The 19436-nt window shown below is 42.1% G+C and overlaps 1 protein-coding gene across 1 annotated transcript in view; it reads left to right on the top strand.

The window, feature by feature from the left end:
* The window catches only part of CPVL (carboxypeptidase vitellogenic like), a 38874-nt gene extending 20230 nt beyond the window's left edge, over window positions 1–18644 (top strand). The window contains 12 exon segments of the mRNA XM_077302635.1: window positions 928–1074; window positions 2329–2479; window positions 4019–4078; window positions 5726–5801; window positions 8063–8115; window positions 11313–11326; window positions 13253–13399; window positions 13724–13855; window positions 15165–15257; window positions 16218–16323; window positions 16444–16552; window positions 18554–18644. Of these exon segments, the coding sequence (XP_077158750.1) occupies window positions 928–1074; window positions 2329–2479; window positions 4019–4078; window positions 5726–5801; window positions 8063–8115; window positions 11313–11326; window positions 13253–13399; window positions 13724–13855; window positions 15165–15257; window positions 16218–16323; window positions 16444–16552; window positions 18554–18644 (1179 nt within the window).
* The last annotated feature ends 792 nt before the right edge of the window (window positions 18645–19436 follow it).

Raw genomic sequence — 19436 nt, 5'->3', positions numbered from 1 at the left:
GTATGTGCAAAATGGATCTAGGAGTCTTAATAGTCTTAGTAGACCATACAGTGAACATGTGTCAGCAGTATGACTCGGTGGCTAAAAAGGCAAATGGGATTTTGTGCTGTATCTAACTGAGCATCGTGTCCAGATCATGGGAGGTGATGGTACCACTTTACTCTGCTCTGGTTTGACCTCACTTGGAGTACTGTGTTCAGTTTTGAGCACCCCAGTTGAAGAGGGATGTAGACAAACTGGAGTGTGTCCAGAGGAGGGCAACAAAGATGGTGAGGGGTTTGGAGACCAAGACATATGAGGAAAGCTTGGGAGAGCTTGGTCTGTTTAGCTTGGAGAGGAGAAGACTAAGGGGATCTGATAACCATTTTCAAGTATTTAAAAGGCAGCCATATAGAAGATGGAGCAGAGTTGTTCTCTCTTGCCCCGGAGGGATAAACCAGAACCAATGGGATGAAATTAATTCAAAAAATGTAATCTAAACATATGGAAGAAGTTCTTGACAGTTAGAGCAGTTTCTCAGTGGAACTTGTTTCCTCAGGAGGTGGTGGGTTCTCCATCTTTGGAAATTTTTAAACATTTGCTCGGCCATCTGACGGAGAGGCTGATTCTGTGAAGGCTCAAGGGGATTTCAGTGGATGAGCGATAGGGTTGTGAGTGTCCTGCATAGTGCAGGGGGTTGGACTTGATGACCCTGAAGGTCCCTACTATGAGTCTAAGCCTGTTCCACTGTGGAACTGCTCTGTCAGGAACTTCTCCCGGATGTTTAGGCAAAAATTCTTTTGATTACTTTCAACCCATTGGTTCTGGCCTGCCCCTCTGGGGCAACAGAAAACAACAGAAAACAACTCTGCTCCATCTTCTATATGACAGCCCTTCAAGTATTTGAAGTTGTTTTCTTCTGCTACAGTATCTTTCTTGTCCCTCCAGGGCGTGCTCTTCAGGTGTGTTTTAGATTTCCAAACTGAACCACTGGAAATCATTAAGGGCAGCATGCCTAATGAACTCAGTGTTGATTCAAGAGACCCGGGCTCAAATGTTTTATGCTCATTGGTGGCCCTGGGCAACCCATTCCAGGTTACGGAAGATATTTTTAGTCAGTGATGCACTTAAGGGAGATTCTGTCCATTATTAAAATACAGTACAATGAATATCCAAGTAAACGGACACATATTAAAACCTAAAATCTAAGCAGCTAAGCAATATCGAGGGCTGCTGTTTCAAACTTGTTTGCAACATGATAAATGAGTAGCAACAAACCAGTTTAATTACAATAGAAACCAATAAAAAAGTCAATATGGAGGGCAAAAGGGAGGGCAAAATAATGAAACTCAATGAAAGTGGGCCCTGGACTCAATGAACAGAACTGAGAACATGTAGGCAGCAAGCATGTCAGAGACAGCTTGCAATCTTCGTGGTGCAATCTGTAAGATAGCAATGATGATTACCTGATTCTTTTGAGGGTGGATTTTTAGGAGGCTTGCTGAAATGTGGGAGGGTGTATGGCTCAGTAGTATTTCTCATCCCTGAAAGTCCCTGATGCATTTGCCTGCAAATATCCTGATTCTGACTGGGATTGAAGAGGCGCTTTAGTCTCCTTTTGATGTCATTTGTCTTCTCTGAAGGGGCCCAAGGAGAGCAACTGTTCACCTGTTGAGGCAAACCTACAGGGACTGATGAAGTACCTGTGTGTTTAGCCCAACAAAACAAATAGTGGCTGCAAAGGGCCATTCCAGCTTAGAAAATTGGCATGGGGGCTGTATGTATGTATATATGTATGTACGTACGTACGTACGCACGCACGCACGCACGCACGCACGCACGCATTTATTTATTTATTTATTTATTTATATGACTGTCTCTCTTGGCAAGCTGGCTGAAAGAAGTTAACAATAAGGTAATTAAATAACATAGTAGTTAAAATAACATTAGGAGAGCAATTAAACAATCACTGATTAAAAACCAGTTAAAACAGTTAAACACCTTGCCGTAGACCTGAACTAACCATTTCTCTTATAGTTCAGCTCTCAGATAGCAGGAAAACTCCTTATCTACCTGACTCTCTGGAAAATTGCTTCCAGGTTATTGCCAATAATACAAAGTTAGGTGGTCTAAGGCAGTTTAATGTGTTCAAAAGCTGTGTGTGTTGAAATATGTTTTCTTTGTTTGGATCTCTGTTTGGCCGTATCATGACAACTTGGTGCCCCTCTCCACCAGCACCTTGCCCTTATGTAATGTATGAACAGTCCTCTTAAAGAAGATGGTGGTTATTAGTTCTTATGGCCTATTAAGATATTTAATCCATTTTAAATTCACTTTCAAACTATATAGGTTTGGTTTCAGCATATCGTGTCCTTTGACTTGCAGACACAGCCGAAGGATGCCCCCATATTACTCTGGTTACAAGGTAGACATGGAGGATCATGCATGTTTAGCCTTTTTGTTAAGCATGGACCATATGTTGTTCACAGGAATCTCACCGGCTAGTATGGCTTGTTTCTTCTTCAGAGGATTCCAGTGAGACGTAAATATTATATGTTTATTATACATTCTGTACAATTTCATACTCATGATTGAACAGTTTATATTTATTCTACTTCATTTGATGCTGAACAATTTAGGTTCTATTGCTGAAGTTGATGATATCCATCCATCTGATTTTATTTTGTGTTAGAAATGAAAATTTGAGAGGATTTTTTTGACTGTTGAAATTAGTTTTTATTATGGAAAAATGTTGTTTGAAAGACTTGGCTGTATATCCGTCTGATGAGAAATAACTGCTGTGACAACGAATGAACTTAAAAGGTTACAGGAGAAGTTTTAAAAATAAACTTGGTAACATAAAAGTTACGCTGTGATAGAATTCTTATACTGTACAACTGAGAGTCAGACTAGTTTTCCCAAGGCTGTGAATAACTTGTAGCTAGTTCTCTCATGGCTATAAACACATATTTTGCTTTGGAAGCAGGTCACTATCACACTATTATCAGGCTTCATATGTTTCCAACAATGCTAACGTAAACAGAATTACACTGTTGTAAGTCCGCTGACAAATTGGTGTAGAAAGGTGTACGTCTGGTTAGGACTGTGTAGTAATAGCACTAGGATGAAAATAAGCAAACCTGCACTGCACGTGAGATGCCTCCTTTCTTACAACTCACTCAGTGCTAGCCTCTATACGGTGGCATGCAGTATTTATATTGTAAAATCAATAGGTGTTGATATTCCTATATAAGGTTGCCCTGATTTTCATCAAGGATTTGGGAGGGCCTTCAGAGAGATGCTGCTATTCTGTACCAGTGCCCTCCCCCCAAATCCTCAACACCCTGGTGGTATATTGTCATTCATGTATGGAATACTAAAACATGCCTGTGGGGCCTGCAAGGAGTGTCTTTTGTCAGGGGAAGAGAAATGGATAAACCTCAACTGGTTCTAAGGTGCTAGAGGAGCCTAGACCTTTTATTTTTCACATTGTTAACAGTAAATCTCCGCTACCATACAACTTTTTTGTGACATAAGGTTGTGAACTTCGGAAATTTTGGGGGAGCTCTGCATCTCTTTTGTCTGTGTGCACATTTTTAAGAACCCTGGTATTACATAATACTTCAAAGGACTTTGAATCTATTCTGCATGCTGGAATGGAACATCTCATTGCTAAAATATTGTATTTCTTTGCAAATATAACTGCCAAGTGATTAATTCTTTGATAGGCACCTAGAGAACAGCAATGAGAATCTGATCCAGGAGCTCATTTTAGGTATGCCCCATGATTATGGAAATTATAGGTGAGTGAATTAAAGAGCAGTGGCAAGATAATTGCTGCTTAGAACTGTATAGCCTTGAAAATGCTGAGGCTGGCCTGGGCAAGATTGACTCTTTGACCCAAGTCTTGCTTTCTTCTGAGACGAAGATGACTGTTCTTAATTTGCCAAAGTCATCACGTGGTGATTTCTGTGTATACTTGTGATACACTCACAATGCCACATGTAACATCTTACTTTGATTTCTTTCATCTTGATAGTGTCAGAACAAAAGTTTCCTTGGACATCTAAGCTCTCTATGCTCTATATTGAGAAACCAGAAGATTGCCTGTCAAAAAGCAAACAAACCTTGCTACTTTATTAAAACTTATTATCAGCCTTCTTTATAATGCAGTTTGCCATTGGTCAGACTAGTGTGGATTTTATTGGCTGTTAGCCATGATGACTGAAAGAAACCTCTGTATTCAGAGGAGGTGCATCACTGATGCCTGTTGCTGCGGGGTAACAACAGAGGGAGCCTTTGTATTCTGTGCCCTGCTAGTAGGCTTTTCTGACCAGACTGGTTGGCCACTGTGGGAAACCAGATGTTGGACTGGGTGACCTTTCGGTCTGACCCAGCAGGGGGGTTCTTCTATTCGAAGCATAGAGTTGTGCTTATGATTATATCTAACCCGAGTAAAAACAATCTGTGACTGGAATCCAGATTTCACAGTACCCATGAAGCTGCATTTCCATGTTTGCTGTTGTGAGTGGAAAGAGGGTCTTCATCTTGCACATGTGTCATTCTGATTGACCAAGAGAATGGCAAAGTTCTACACTCCGGCTGTAGCACTGTGCTTGTGTCTGGGGAAGGCACCTTTACTGAACATTTTGCAGACACTTGTTCAGTTGAGTTCAACTGCTTGGGTTCATTTAAACTGCAAAGCGGTATATGTCCACAGATGACATGTTAGGTTTAAATGTTCATTTTTGCTTCCCCTGGAAATGGACCAATGAAACAGCTGCCAGCAATTTCAGCCTAACAGCTGACAGGCATCCCCACCCTGCTGTTAGATTGAAATGGCTGTGAGCCATTAAACCCACTGGTTTTGTTATCCTTCCCTGCTTTGAAAGCAAAATGTACAGGCTTTTAACTCTTCCTGGTTTTAAAGACATAAAAACAACAATTAAAACCTTGGTCAGAAAGGAGGGATCCCCAAATCAAACAAAAGGGCCTTCAACCACTGGTGGAAGATGGCAGCAAAAAGGGCAGACAAATCCCTCTAGGAAGAGCTCTAGAGTCTTGGTGTCACGACTGAGGTCTTCTCCTGGATTGCCACCTGTCTAGTTCAGAAGGTGTATGTGTGGGAAATGACATCTCAGCCAGGAGTGACTAGAACCTGGATGAGAACATTTAGAAACACTGATCAATTTAAGCTTGTCTTTGCATCCCTACTGTGCATTCTTGTTTAGCAATCTCAAGCAGGTCCGTTCACATGTAAGCTTCATTTTATTTAGTGGTGATTACTTCCAGGACAGTGTTTTCTAGAATTGCACTTGCAATTTCCTTCTTCCTTCTAAGTATGGAATAAATTTCATGCACTTTTTGGAGGTGTATTTTAACAGATATTTTTACTGTCTAATGGCTGTTAGAAGTGTATTTTTAAAAGGGAAGGTTTGATATACATTTATTTTTGTTTGTCATATGGGTTGACTAGTTAGAAGGCTGCCCAAATGTCTGATGCTAGAATATTTTGCTAGGGTAATCCTAACCACTGAGCTCTATCAAAGAAAGATTTCCTTAAGCAGTAAGTCATTGGACAGGTGGAGATCCAGGTCTTGGAATGTGCCAAATGGAAAACCAGCACTTAACCTAATTAAGAGGAAACCATATACCTAACACGGTATCCTTTTGCTTGATGCGGAAAACAGTGGCACAGAGCTGGAAGCTAATTATTCCTGATCTAACCTATATTCTCTTTTCCTGTCAGGTTGGAATGTCAGTTTTACAGATGACACTGGATATGCAGTGAACCAAGAAGATATGAGAAGAGATCTACATTGGTAAATGCTCTTTTCTGGTGTGCTTGAAGAGAACTCTGAAAAGTGAGCAATGCTGATCCCTCCCATTGTACTAAAAGATTTGTAGTAACTCACTTTTTGACTGTCTGAATGTTGGTGATTCTATTTTGAAGCCATGATTTTGCATTTGGAGAGGACAAGGTCCGCAGTGGGCTACAATGCCATAGAGCAGGGGTAGTCAACCAGTGGTCCTCCAGATGTTCATGGACTACAATTCCCATGAGCCCCTGCCTGCAAACACCTGCAAATAGGAATTGTAGTCCATGGTCATCTGGAGCACAGGTTGACCACCCCTGCCATAGAGTCTACCCTTCAAGGCATCCATTTTCTCTTGGGGAACTGATCCCTGTAGTCTGGAGATGAGCTGTAATTCCAAAGAATTCCTAGATCTCATTTAGAGGCTGGCTTTCCTATACACCTGTGAGATCAATCACTCTTCCATTATGTAGGGATTGTATCAATGTGTGCATGTGTGTGGGAGGTGGGGGATGACCAAGGACATTTGGAAGTCATAGGGGAATAATAACCTGAATGACATGAGGTGGGGGAGACCTACATTGAGGGAGCAACCACCAAAATATCAGGGGACAGAGAGGACTTGTTTAATTAAAAGAGTTTGCTCCATTTAGATACATCCTGACTGACTCGTAATAGAAGCAACCTTGTTTTCTGTTGAAACAGGGTTGGGCAGGGTACTAGTAACAGCCACACAACTCTAATAGGTGTTGTTCCTGGCAGAGAATGACAGAGTAATGTCACCTTTCCAGGCAATTGTTTTGCTGTACAATATATTATTACTTAATTGCTGAGCAAGATTGAGATGGCTTTCCTCAAGAAACCACTTTTTCTTTAGAAACATTGAATTCCCCTCCCCCCAACACTCAAACAGCAATATGCTTTCACTGTAAAAGGTCAATTCAGCCTGTGTCAGCTGTAGTAGCAAGTATAATGTGAAATTTGGTTGTGTCAGGACAGTTTCCTTTCTCGCCCGCCCTTTCCTTTCCACCTGTGCCATTTTAGGAACTCTTGAAAAGCCATTTATTCAAGCTGGACACTTCCTTCTCTGTAGTAATTTACTTCTAGCACATGACTCTTCGCCTCCAGCTTTACTCAGAACCTGTTTCAAAGCACACATTGTTTATTGCCAGGGGTATCCCCCCTCCTTTTTGTTCCTTTTGCTTCAGGCTTTTGAAGCTGGTCCTGGAGAAAAGCTAATCAAAGGTATTCTGGAAAACTGATTTCAGCTATCTTTTGATAAGTTTCACGTTTTTCTGTATCCCTCCAGATGATTGTGAAGAAAAGGGAGAAAGGTCATTGTGAGTCAATTAGAAAGGACAACAATGAAGTATATGCTTGTGAAGTTGGAGAATGCAGGTGTTGGTTTTTTTCATATAGTTAGTAAACAAATTATGCCTTTAGACAACTGTATGTGTAACAGTTCCAGTGTCAAACTGACCTGGAGAGGTCTGATTCCTGTCTGCCTTCAGCATGAATGCAAATCGGGGTGTGCATTTGGCTATATTTGAGCTGAAATATATTAAAAAATACCAGTACTTTTCTTCACTAGGACTGTTTATGCACTAGAGGTTTCATGCCGGGCTTCAGGGTTTCATGCCGGGCTTCGGGTTTTAGTCATGGCAGGTTGCCCCACCTCTTCCTGCACCAACACGGGGGAGTATTTGGCCCAGTGTGCCTCATCTGCCCCCGATTTGTGTTCCTGCACGGGAGCTGGGGCAGTGAAGTTCCCAGTGCATAAACGGTCTAGGAATTTCCTGTATACAGAAGCTGACCATGGTTTATTTAGCTTTCTGCTCAGATGTTTCACTCAGAGAATATGTACCAGTTGTAGGTTTTCTAAATAAATCTAATCACTACCAAGAGCCTAAATAAAATATGTACTGCCAGAGCAGGAATCATATTCTTGTTTTAGATTATGGTGCAATAGAATAAATAGCAGAGATAAGATTAAGTTGATGTCACTGTGGTTTTAAGTAACCAACTTTGCCATCTTGAGACTCCTAAGAGCAAGTCCAATTGAATAGAGGAGGATTCTGAATAGACCCATTTAGGACAACTCTGTAATTTTAAAAGAAAGTCTATGTTCTTAAAGTGAAATTCATACACTCATATTTTCAGATAGAGGCCTGATTTCTGAAAGAACTTGCTGTCTAAGTTCTGTTTTTTGGGGATGCCATGAACTTTCAGTTTTAATAGCAACTTTTTATACTTTATCTGTATTTCAGTGCTCTTGTTCAGTTTTTTCAGCTTTTTCCAGAGTATCAGAAAAATGACTTCTGTGCAACAGAATAATTAATTTGTTTTTTAAATTTGTTTACTATAACTGGTGAGCATGAAATTCTCAGTTCCACCCCCCCACCCCCAATCAGTTATGTTTCCCCACCCAGTGCCGGCATTTACCTCAGTCATCAGAGAAAGGGAACGCTTCCCCCTTCCTAGTGACCATTAATTTTTTTCAGGGCTTCTACTCTTTTCCTGGTGTCTTATAAAACAGTTTGTGTGCCATTTCCTGGATACAGAAAAATGTTTGGCTATTTAGGCAATTTGGCAAGGTTTATTTAAACAAACTTCTATATTTTCCCATTGTATATGTAGAAATTAGGAAATTTTATATTTTCATCCAAGCAGACTGGAAAAACTAATAAACAGAACAAGAATGGGTGCCAAAATCTGACTTGTAAGAAAGATAAAGATTTAGTGAGATGATATGTTAAGAGTAAAAGTTCATTGACTAGGGGTTACTCCTTAAAAACGTTTGACCTCCATTGATCCTAAGCAGAGTTACGCCCTTTGAAATCCATTGACTTTGCTTAGGATGGCACTGTCAAGTAGCAAACTGCATGCGATTTTACTTATTTGTCCACAACGCCATGTATCTGCCAAGCACGAAGTCCGGGTAATCCAAAGACGAGTGACATTCTAGTCCAGTAAGGCATGGCAAGGAGCCTGCCAAAATTGGTTTGGGGAGATGCGTTATGCTTCCCAGTGGCTGAAATAGCCTCACACTTTCATGTATTTTTCCCTTATAAGTTTACTATGCTAAATTTTCTGCTGTGGCATCCTTCTGCCTGTTTGCCACTCAAGTTTTATTAATTTTTAAATAAAATTTTAGGATAAACTAATTTGGTGAACTTCTGATCCCAGAACTCCCCAAGTCTATTACGTGTTCCCTTTATGGTGCATTCTACAGATTTATTAGGTTGTTGATCCATACATAAAGGAAGCTGGACCAGTTTAGGACTATTTAAGAAAAATCTTTAATAAGAGAACCCCATTGTATACAAAAATGGAAGAGAAGCTAAGCACAATGAATTCTTGTTTGAAAGAAATGTACCTTTCCAACTTGCTTTATATTTGTTTTTTAAAACATTACCAAGTATTGTTCAGTTTATTTTTTTCCCTTTGGGGGCATGAGATTTTTCTGATTCTGATTATGAATATCTTGATGCAAATACCTGCTTTTAGAATTTGTGGCACAAATATAATCTGCGAAACAACCAGCAGGGGGAGCGCAGAGGCGCTTTGGCTTTTTAGCACAGAAGCCCTGTGTGCCTATCAAGACCGCTAAGCTGAAAGCGAAATGTTGTTCTTTCCAAGTATCCATGGTTCGTTTATCATTTTTCATTGTCAGCCCAAAGGACACTTCAAGATGAATGTCTTCAGCCTCAGCATTTCATCTGGCAGTGTTGATCTTAAAATGAAAAGTATAGCCTTTCTGAACAACTGCCTTGTTTATTCCCATTTCAGTGGTGCTTGTTTTGTTACTGACATTATTTTTTTAAGTATTGGAAATAGAGAGTTTTTGTCTCTCGGCCTGGTAAAATGTAAATAAAAGCAAACGATCACTAACTGTCTCTAACAACTTTTGCAAAGCAATTCGTTCTTCTGTCCTAACTGGTAACACATGTGACATTTGAGTTGAGAATATTGCTTTCATTAGAAGTTCTCTGATTCTGCTCTGTCCTTTCTATATTGCTGTCTTGCAGGAAAGCCTTTTTTTACCTTTGGGTTTTTGTTAACTTGGAAAATATAGAATGCAGCGAGGTGGTCAAAGCTTCACTGTTGCACTTTATTTCATTATGTATTGTGCATCAAGGGACCAGGAATTATGTTGCTTTCATGTTATATGGGCATTTTAAGTGAAAAAGAAAGATGTTTAGGTCCAAGGTTACCCTTTCTTCAAATGAAGGGTGCTTGGATGGAAGTTCTCTGCCTATTCCTGATGCACCCTCTACAGCAGTGGTCCCCAACACCCAGTCTGGGGACCAGGACCAGTCTGTGGATCAGTCGGTACCGGGCCGTGGCTCCACCTCGTCCTCCTCCCTGGCTCCTGCCTTGGGGGTTGCCCTGCCACTTTGCCGCCAACTCACCTTTGGTACTCTCCAGTGGCCACCATGGCTGAGGCCCCCCCTTGGTGTGTCACTGCGCAGCTGCTGCTGGCAGTGCCCCCTGCCAAGGCCATTAAGAGGCATCCCTTCGTCTCCAGGCAACTCTGGTGAGCCCTTTGTGATGTCATGTCAGTTGGTCTCCAGTTTCTCTCTGGAGGATGGCTCCCTGTCTGACTCCTAGTGTGTGAAGGTCAGTCAGAGGCATCCCTTCGTCTCCAGGCAACTCAGGTGAGCTCTTTGTGATGTCATGTCAGTTGGTCTCCAGTTTCTCTCTGGAGGTTGGCCCCCTGTCTGACTCAAAGTGTATTGAGAGATTTTCCCCACCCCCCATGCCAAGGCCAGTAACAGGCATGCCCTCCTCTCCAGGCAACTCAGGTGAGCTCTTTGTGATGTCATATGATTTGATCTCCAGTTTCTCTCTGGAGGTTGGCCCCCTGTCTGACTCCTAGTGTGTGAAGGCCAGTCAGAGGCACCCCTTCCTCTCCAGGCAACTCAGGTGAGCTCTTTGTGATGTCATGTGAGTTGATCTCCAGTTTCTCTCTGGAGGTTGACCCCCTGTCTGACTCTTAGTGTGTGAAGGCCAGTCAGAGGCAACCCTTCCTCTCCAGGCAACTTAGGTTGGCTCTTTCTGATGTCATGTCAGTTAGTCTCCAGTTTATCTCTAGAGCAGTGGTCCCCATCCCCTGGTACGGGGACCGGTACTGGTCTGTGGATCAGACGGTACCGGGCCGCGGCTCCTCCTTGCCCTCCTCCTCGGCTGCTGCCTTGGGGGCCACCCTGCCACTCTACAGCTGGCTCCCCTTTGGTGCTCTCCAACGGCTGCCATGGCTGGGGCTCCCCCTTGGCGTGGCACTGCGCAGCTGCTGCTGGCAGTGCCCCCCAGCGGGCGGTGGGAAGTCAGCGGTGCTGGTGGAAATGTAGAGGTTCAAGCAGCATTGATATTCCTGGGCAAAAGACTACCCTCCCCCGGGTCTCAGTAAAATTGTCAAGTGTTGACTGGTCCCCGGTGATAAAAAGGTAGGTGACCACTGCTCTACATCTCCAGATCCTCAGGAGGGGCAGGGGCAGCAAGGACAGAAATAGGTAGTGGCTGATGGCAAAGTTGAGTTCTGCTCAGAGTTCATTAGATTTTTATGTCGCTTATATATATGTAAAATGTTAGCTCTTCAGAAAAGAAAATTGATTCTTTAAGGTCTGATGGGCTGGAAAATGAAGGAGCTTGTTTTCATTAATCACTTTTTCATTTTTAAATTTGATCATTGTAATAATACCATATAACGTTTTTGTTTTAATTGTTTGTGATTGATTGTAATGCCCTTTGGCTATATAGAAAAAAAATTAGTGACAGTCTGACTCTCACAGGGCATGTGGAACTCATACCTGCTCTGGGTCTCCTTGGTCCTGGCCCCCTCCCTCCCTCTCACAAACACAGACACGCTCACACACATGCAGACACACAAAAACTCTTTCCCCCCTCTCCTTCTCCCTCCCCCTCCCCCTCCCCTCCCCCTCCCCCTTGCTTCACAGACCTCCTCCTTGGTCCCTCCACCCTCCTTCTCGCTCAGACACCCACATGCACACATAGAGACTCCTTGACTCCCACTCTCCTCTCTCTCCTTACCTCTTGTTTCCCTGACCTCCTTCGTCCCTTCCCTCTCCCCCAATCTTCTTTGTAGGGTTTCGGCAAGGGAGCTGCTTAGGTGTAATGCTCCAGCCTTTTTCATTAAATGCCTCCCCACTCAACCTTCCCGCCTCCTCAGGAGCTCTCTTCATGAGAGAGGGCCCTCTCCCCCAGCAGAGCAGGAGGCCACCTGCCCCAGTGGCAGAGAAGGTTCTCCGTCCACGATGAAAGGTGGAGGCTGGCTGGCTCAGGCTCTTCCTCCCTCCCTCCCTCCTTCTCTCTCTCTCTCTCTCTCTCTCTCTCTCTCTTTTTCCAACTTTCTGCTCCTTCGCACAAACTTTGCCATCAGTCTTGTGCTGTTCCCGGTTCACTCTACTCCATGCATGGTAGATTCCTGAGCTAACAGAAAAAACAGGAATCTATCCAAGGCAAGATTCTTGTCCTAACAATATATATTCAAATACAATTTTTATATACATAAAGAATCAACCATAACGTTTTCTAGATAATTTCTGTTTTCAATATCTTCTTCAGCGGTTGAGTTCTCCAGTATAAGATTGTTGTAACTATAGTGAAAGTAAGACATTGTGGAAAAATCCTATAGCATTTCCTTATATTAGCGTTTTAATAATATCAATAGGCCATTGGCTCAAAGGTATCGGCGAATGTAATTCAAAGACCATTCCCCTGAGCGAGCCAGCTGTTCCTCCCTACCCCCCGTCACCCTTTTGCCAAACCGAACCAAAGCCTCTGCCGGCCGTATCAGCAGGATGACCATCATATAGCCACCCACCCTTCCCCTGGATGGGAAGCAAGTAAGCAAGTGAGCGAGCAGTGAGATTAGAAGGACTTACATATGTGTTTAGGATGATACTGTTATTCCCCCCCACCAGAAAGTTTGAAAGAGTGTCATTGCTTAGGGTGTGTATGCCAATCCACGTACATGTGGAAAACAAGTTGTGCGGGGTTTTTAAAAAATCTTAAAGCCTCCTAAACTTATTTGATCAGAACAATCATGAATTTTTTTAAAAATGTGCATATGCCAGGGGAAACAAATCCCTTCTCAAATGACTTTGTTCCTCTTCAACTAACTGCAAATTACTGTTTAGGATAATAGCATTGTGCCAGTGTACTGTCGTGGACCAGAAGATTTATTAGTATTGCATAGAGAGAGTCTTGTGCTTTGAACAGATAAACTGCTGGGAAGGACTGAGGTTTAAATCCTAAGAACAGAAAAAGTGTAATATGATTACATTAGTTACTGTAGGGGTTTTAAGAGGGCTCAAAAATCCAGAGTATGGATTGATCTGAAAACTAACAGAGTACATTGTGTAGTATTTCACTTTCAGGTTGTTAGTACTTTAGTCTTGTTCTTATTGACTGTCCTGCCTCTTCTTTGTCTTTAGTCTTATGCTGGAAAATATGTGCCTGCCATTGGCTGCTCTATTCATACCCATAATTCGGCTGCAAAGATAAAGATCAACTTCAAGGGGATTGCCATTGGAGATGGTCTCTGTGACCCGGAAATGCTATGCTGTCTATGTATATTTTTAGTGTTTTTCAGATCTAAGTAGCATGTGATTCTCCAGCCCTAAAGAGCAAAAGAGCCCTGTCCCAAATTACTTCCTAATTATTCTACCAAACACAATTAATTTTTGCCACATGCTCCTGAACATCAGTTTAGGAAATTAATTACATAGAGTTTAGCTGCTTTAATCCCACTGAAGTTTTAAGGCAGCTTTAGGAATCTACTACAAATGCCATATACATCTCTCAGACGAATGCCTGGCTTTCATTTTTTAAAAATTAAAATGGTATTGTAGAGCACAGTCTTCACTGATACTGTCCAGGTCAGTTTCTGTGTTCCTTCTGTACAGATGTTGGGTGGCTATGCATAATTCTTGTATCAAATTGGTTTGGTGGATGAGAAGCAGAGGGAGTACGTCCAGCGGCAGACTGATCTGGGAGCAATCTATATTTGGCAGAAGAAATGGAGAGAAGCCTTTGAAGTATGTATTAGAGACCCACATGCTGGCCTTCAGCAATTAAAACCATCTGAGCAGAGTCAAGGGGTCAGGAGGAAGCAGAATGGGGGTCAGAAGCTTGGTGGTGGAAAACATGTCCATTATATTGCAGCAGAAAGGGGGTAAAAAAAGAGGAGAATAATAGGGGAGAAAAATAGCCGTCCAACATTTCTGCAGAATTTACCTTGGCCTCTTTTCAAACTGGAGTGCCTTAGTGTATGTTTACACAAGCATCTCTTTCATGAATTGCTTTAGTTTCTCTAAGCCCATGCTTGTGTGCCCAAAGGGTTAGCTTATCCCCAGGAAATCAGGAGAAATGCAATCCTGGAACATGTTGCATATGCTAAAACACATGCACAAAACCCTTTATAGCCATGGATAATAGTTTCAGTTTTTTGCCAAATGAAGACTGTGTGTGTGTGTGTGTGTGTATGTGCAGGGAAGCATATACCCACCCCATTGCTGACTGGCATTTTCAGTGGATCCTGCTACAGTATATCATGCTTCTAATCAAATTGGGTTCCAGACTAGCGTTTCTAAACATGCTGTGATTGTTAAAATGAAGTTTTCTCCCTGGTTTAAGAGATGAGCTTTTAAAAATGCATATCTATCACTGATCCATTTGTTTAAGGTGACCAGATTTTAACATTGGTAAAGCAGGACACCATTGACCGGAGAGGTTCTTGATTAAAAATTTGGTCTATATGGAGCAACAAAAAGTTTCATAGAATGCATAGAACGCAAAAATAGTATTGTAATATATATATTTTTAATTTCAACAGAAGTACAATTTGCCAGGTACCCCCAGATGTCTCTCCAAAAGTGGGACAATCTGGTCACCTTACTTTGACATCCTGCCCTTAGCAAGGGTTCACAACACTAATTTTGTCCTGAATATTCACTAATTTCACAAGCATTGCCTATGGAGAAGGATCCCTCTAGCTTAAAGAAGAATGAAGAGAAGCAGTGAATGATTCAGCAAGGTATGTGGATTCCCAAGCTTACAGGTGAAGAGGACTTCTTTTTTCCAACTTGCTTGGTGGAGGATGGGTGCCGGGTTCCTTTCCCCCTGGTAAGGGTAACTCAACTCCTGGAACACAGAGCAAATCCATCCACTTGGTATGGCCTGCCTGTTGTGTGCTCCATCGTGCAGCTGTTTAGTCATGGAAGATAGAATTGCGTAAAATCTTCTGCCTCTTTTAGAAACCATTAGGAACAATAACATGGTCAGTACCCAGAAAGGTAAGCTCTGTGGTTTGTTCTTCATTCCTGTTCGCGGTTCTTTTCCCCACAGGTGTTTGATGTTCTTATGAATGGGGATGAAGCTGGAAGCCCTTCCTATACTCAGAATGTTACAGGGTATACCAACTACTTCTTGCAGGGCCAGGTAAAGGCTGCAGGTTGCTGTACATTCTGGAAATCCTGATATGCGGGGCATCAACATCAAAAATATTTGGCAAATTGGTAACTAACATAAGTGGATTTAGTGTGTTGGGGGGAAAGCCTCTTTTGTTTTTGTTTTTTGACTTAAAACAATTATGCACCTACTGCCTGGGAGAAATAAGGGGGAATTGAACTTCTAGCACTGTGCAGTAGCATCTTCTGTCCTTGCATATCCCACTCTGTGCTTGCTATGGGCAGAATAAGCCCCATGCTCCTGCAGAAAGGAGGGGGCTATGCCTTTGTTTCTTGGAGGCTGGGGCTGTCTACCTTTTTAAGTCCTGATAGCTAAGATGGATCTCTGTGTTGAAAGGCAATGTGCTTTGAGATCAAGTGTTTGAGGACAAACAGCAAGGACAAACAGTCGCTTTCAAACCCTTCTTAGGGGCTTTGTGGGGGCACTCGACTGGCCACCACTGCTGATACTTGATTGAGCAGAGCTGTTTGGATGTTCTTAAGGAAAATATTGTAATGTGAAGGAGTTTTTTAATGGAATGTGCTCACATTTGCCTGCCTTGAATGTTGTTCAATACAAATTCACACTGTCCAGGCAGCGAAACATTAATCTGGCTGCATTGTTTCCCCAGCACCAAACAGTTTGTCTTTCTCCTCTGTTGGATTACCAAGTGCCACCAGTTTTCATGACCTGCTGTGTTCCTCCTTCCCCCACCCTCATTATGAAACAAATAGGTTTGAATGCATTAAATTGCTTCAACATGAAATAGCAGGGGTCAGTTAAGACATTTCTCCACTTAATGATGGACTTTGCATGCTTAGCTGCTGAAAAAAGTTATGTGGATGGGTAATTTGGGCATATAATTTAATTGTGTTGACTTCATGTATGCTTTTTTCACTTTTTCTTTCTTCCTCCCTAACTTTCCTTCCTGCCTAACCTCCCTCCTTCCAGGAAGTGGCTGATCAGAAATATTTTGGAATGTTGTTTCCATTGGCAGAAGTATGAAAATCTATCCGTGTTGGGAACTTGACCTCCAACAATGGGTCTGTAGTTGAGACCCACAGCTCTCTGAGGTCTCAGACAGGAAAGGGTCTTCCCATCCCCTCCTGCCTAGTCCTTTCAACTGGAGATGCCGGGAATTGAACCAGGCCAAGCAGAGGCTCTCACACTGAGCCACAGTATTTGTTTGAAGATGCCATGAAGACAATCAAGCCATGGTTAGCTGTTCTAAGGGATAATTATGGGGACTGTTTATGCCCTGGGAACTTCACTGCCCCAGCTCCCATGCAGGAGCACAAATCGGGGGCGGATGAGGTGCACGGGGCCAAATGCTCCCCCATGTGGGTGCAGGAAGAGGTGGGGTAACATGCCAGGACTAAAACTCCAGCCTGCAGCCGGCATGAAACCTCCAGTGCGTAAACGGTCAGGGTGAGTAATCATCTGCCAACCTCCACCTCTTATAGAATAATACAGACACACTGGGAAACCAATATGGCAATAAAATATCTGAATTAGACTTATATAGAGTCGTCTCTCTTCAGTTTCAGTATTTCTTTTATTCTTTTTTCACACAAATCTCGACGTGTTTCGCCTTATAGCTTTTTCAAGGGACATTTTTTATATTTAAGGACCAACTTCAGCTTACTAAGGAATCTCTTGACAGAGTATAAGGTCATACAATAGTTAAACTTAGCTTGTGGCGCTTCAGATGTTTTTAATTATATTGTCCCCTGGAGCAACAATAATCTTGCGTGTTCCTTTTTGGCAATCGCTTTGGGGATATGTTGTCAGGCGCATACATCTCCATGGCTTGCAACACCACTGTACAGCCATGTCTCTTTGCACCCCTGATTGGCTGTTGTATTGCTTCTGGCTCCCCTCCTCCACTGGGAGCTCTTCCTGCAAATGGTCCCATTGTCCTTAAGCCAGTGAGATTTGGCTGCATGCAGAGGTTAGTGAGGACACCCGACACAAACATACATTGAGAGTCACTTCCCTTGTTGTGTTTTCCATTTGTATGACCTTAGTGACATTTCGTTTGAAGGAAGAGAATTAAGAAAGAAACAGGCCTAATAAAAACACAAAGGCGCCAGTATGGGAGCTAATTGAGGCTGCTGTTAAAGGAGTAAGTGTTGTGGGGGAAGAGAGTTTCAGAGGGCATCCTCCCCACTTCAAAGCACACTTTTAGCCAAATAAATTTCTCAGCCAAACATTTGGCTCAGCTGCTTTGGATGGGCACTGCAGGTCTTCCCAGAACTGCATTTTCACGTATTTCATTGGATGGTCATTGTGACAAAGAAGACACTTTTGTACACCCCAAGTTGAATGATGTAGCCCACAATTTTAATGTAACGTATTTCAGTTACATCCCACGTTTCTTCCTTTGTGAAACCTGTGGCTTATGTGAGATTCCTAGGAGGTCTCCTATCTGACCCAGTATAAGACCAAACACAGAATAAACCAGGACTTCAACATCACCTTAAAGACCAGCAAAATTTTGGGAGTCAGATGCTGACTTCACCAGACTAGTGTGTCTTTTGCTAGTGCCTCCCAAACCAAACCAGAAAATGTGGCCAGGTTCCTGGAAATCCCTCAAGATGCTTTGTGTGCTTCGGGATAAAGGGACCAGGCCAGGCTGAAACATCCTCGTTGCTTGTGCCGCGCAGCTTGGATGCCCTCGTCTCTCCTAAGGTAATTGATGTTGGGAAAGAATACTGGAAAGATGTTTGTTACAGTGAAATGTTTGGTATTTTGTGGGAAAGGTTGAATATCCCCTTAATTTTTTTTCTGGAATTAAGCACACATTACCTTTAAAGGGTGTAAAAGAAAAATGTAAGGGGTGGTGTTTTTTGCTTCTCACTCAACCAAAACCAGATGGAGAATAATTCTCCTCATAATTCATTGTATAGGATTTGTGAATGGTGCAATGTGGCATGAGGTAGCAACGGTGATGAATGTGGAGGCCCACTGACCTTTTAAAAGAACGCAATCACTTCAAGCAAATTTGCTGCTTAGAAATGCCTTCTGGAGCAATTCAGATATTCTCCAGCAGACTCTGCTGGGCATTCCATCACACTTGCTGTCTCTCTGTCAAAATGTTGGCTGGGTTGGCTTTTCTTTACCAGGTACAACTTAATAGAGAATTAAGGGGAAAAAAACCAAGTGGGATCCTTAGAACCCCCTGCTTTAACTGTGAGCTGTTTGTTCAACAATATTTTTCATCAGTGTTATTTGGGAAATGCTGTCTTAGTAGCATTAAAAACATCAAATGGTGTCTGTTGGTATAGCTTATTGGCTGAAAATCCTGCATCTTTTGAACTTGCTGGATTTGTTATTGTTCAAAGAAGAGCTTCTCCTGAGCTTGATAGCCCAGGCTAGCCTGGTCTTGTCATATTTCAGAAGTTAAGCAGGGTTAACTTGATTATTATTTGGATGGGAGAATATCAAGGACAACTATAGTTAACCATGCAGAGGCATTCAATGGCAAACTGTCTTTGAACATATCTTTCCTTGAAACCTCTATGAAGTTGCCATATGAAGTCAGTTGTGGCTTGATGGAAAAGAAAGACAGAAAGAGAGGAACAAACATGATCAAAGTGTTGTTAGATCTGTAAGAATCTTATATAGCCATTTTATAATCCAGCATGTCAGGAGTCTGATAAATACATGGAGTGATGGGTTGTATTTCCAGAACTGAAAGAAGTTACAAATGCAAAGGTGACTTAAATGGTAAAGGTATCAGTTTAGCGTTCTAAAGAAAAAACACTTTCCCTTGTTTAAGGCTATGTTTATAAGCTTCCTTAAGGATACAAACTACCACTCATCAGTTAGACCTTCCAGGTGTCTGAAGGTTTATTGCAACATTTAATTGGACTGGCTTTTATAAAATGCTACTAGGAGGAGAACATCTTGCTGCAAAGTTGGTAAAATTGGATAGGGGCTAAACAGGACCCCCAAAGGGTTTCTAAAAATGAACAGAGGAAAGCAAGCTTCTAATTTGTCCTAATTAGATCATGGAAGCTCATTTATAATGATAATCAATTTGGCTTCCTCTCATAAATTACCATATGCAATCTTAAAAGTTCTTAATTACCTTTACTACCTTGGTTCTGACTTTTTTACACCAATTAACAAAATGGCATTCATTGTAACTAACTTAAATCTTAAACC

This window comes from Paroedura picta, chromosome 11 (genome assembly GCF_049243985.1).
Source record: "Paroedura picta isolate Pp20150507F chromosome 11, Ppicta_v3.0, whole genome shotgun sequence".
Taxonomy (NCBI): Eukaryota; Metazoa; Chordata; class Lepidosauria; order Squamata; family Gekkonidae; genus Paroedura; species Paroedura picta.
Note: the sequence above shows the minus strand (reverse complement) of the source record. Positions and strands in the feature narration are given on the sequence as shown.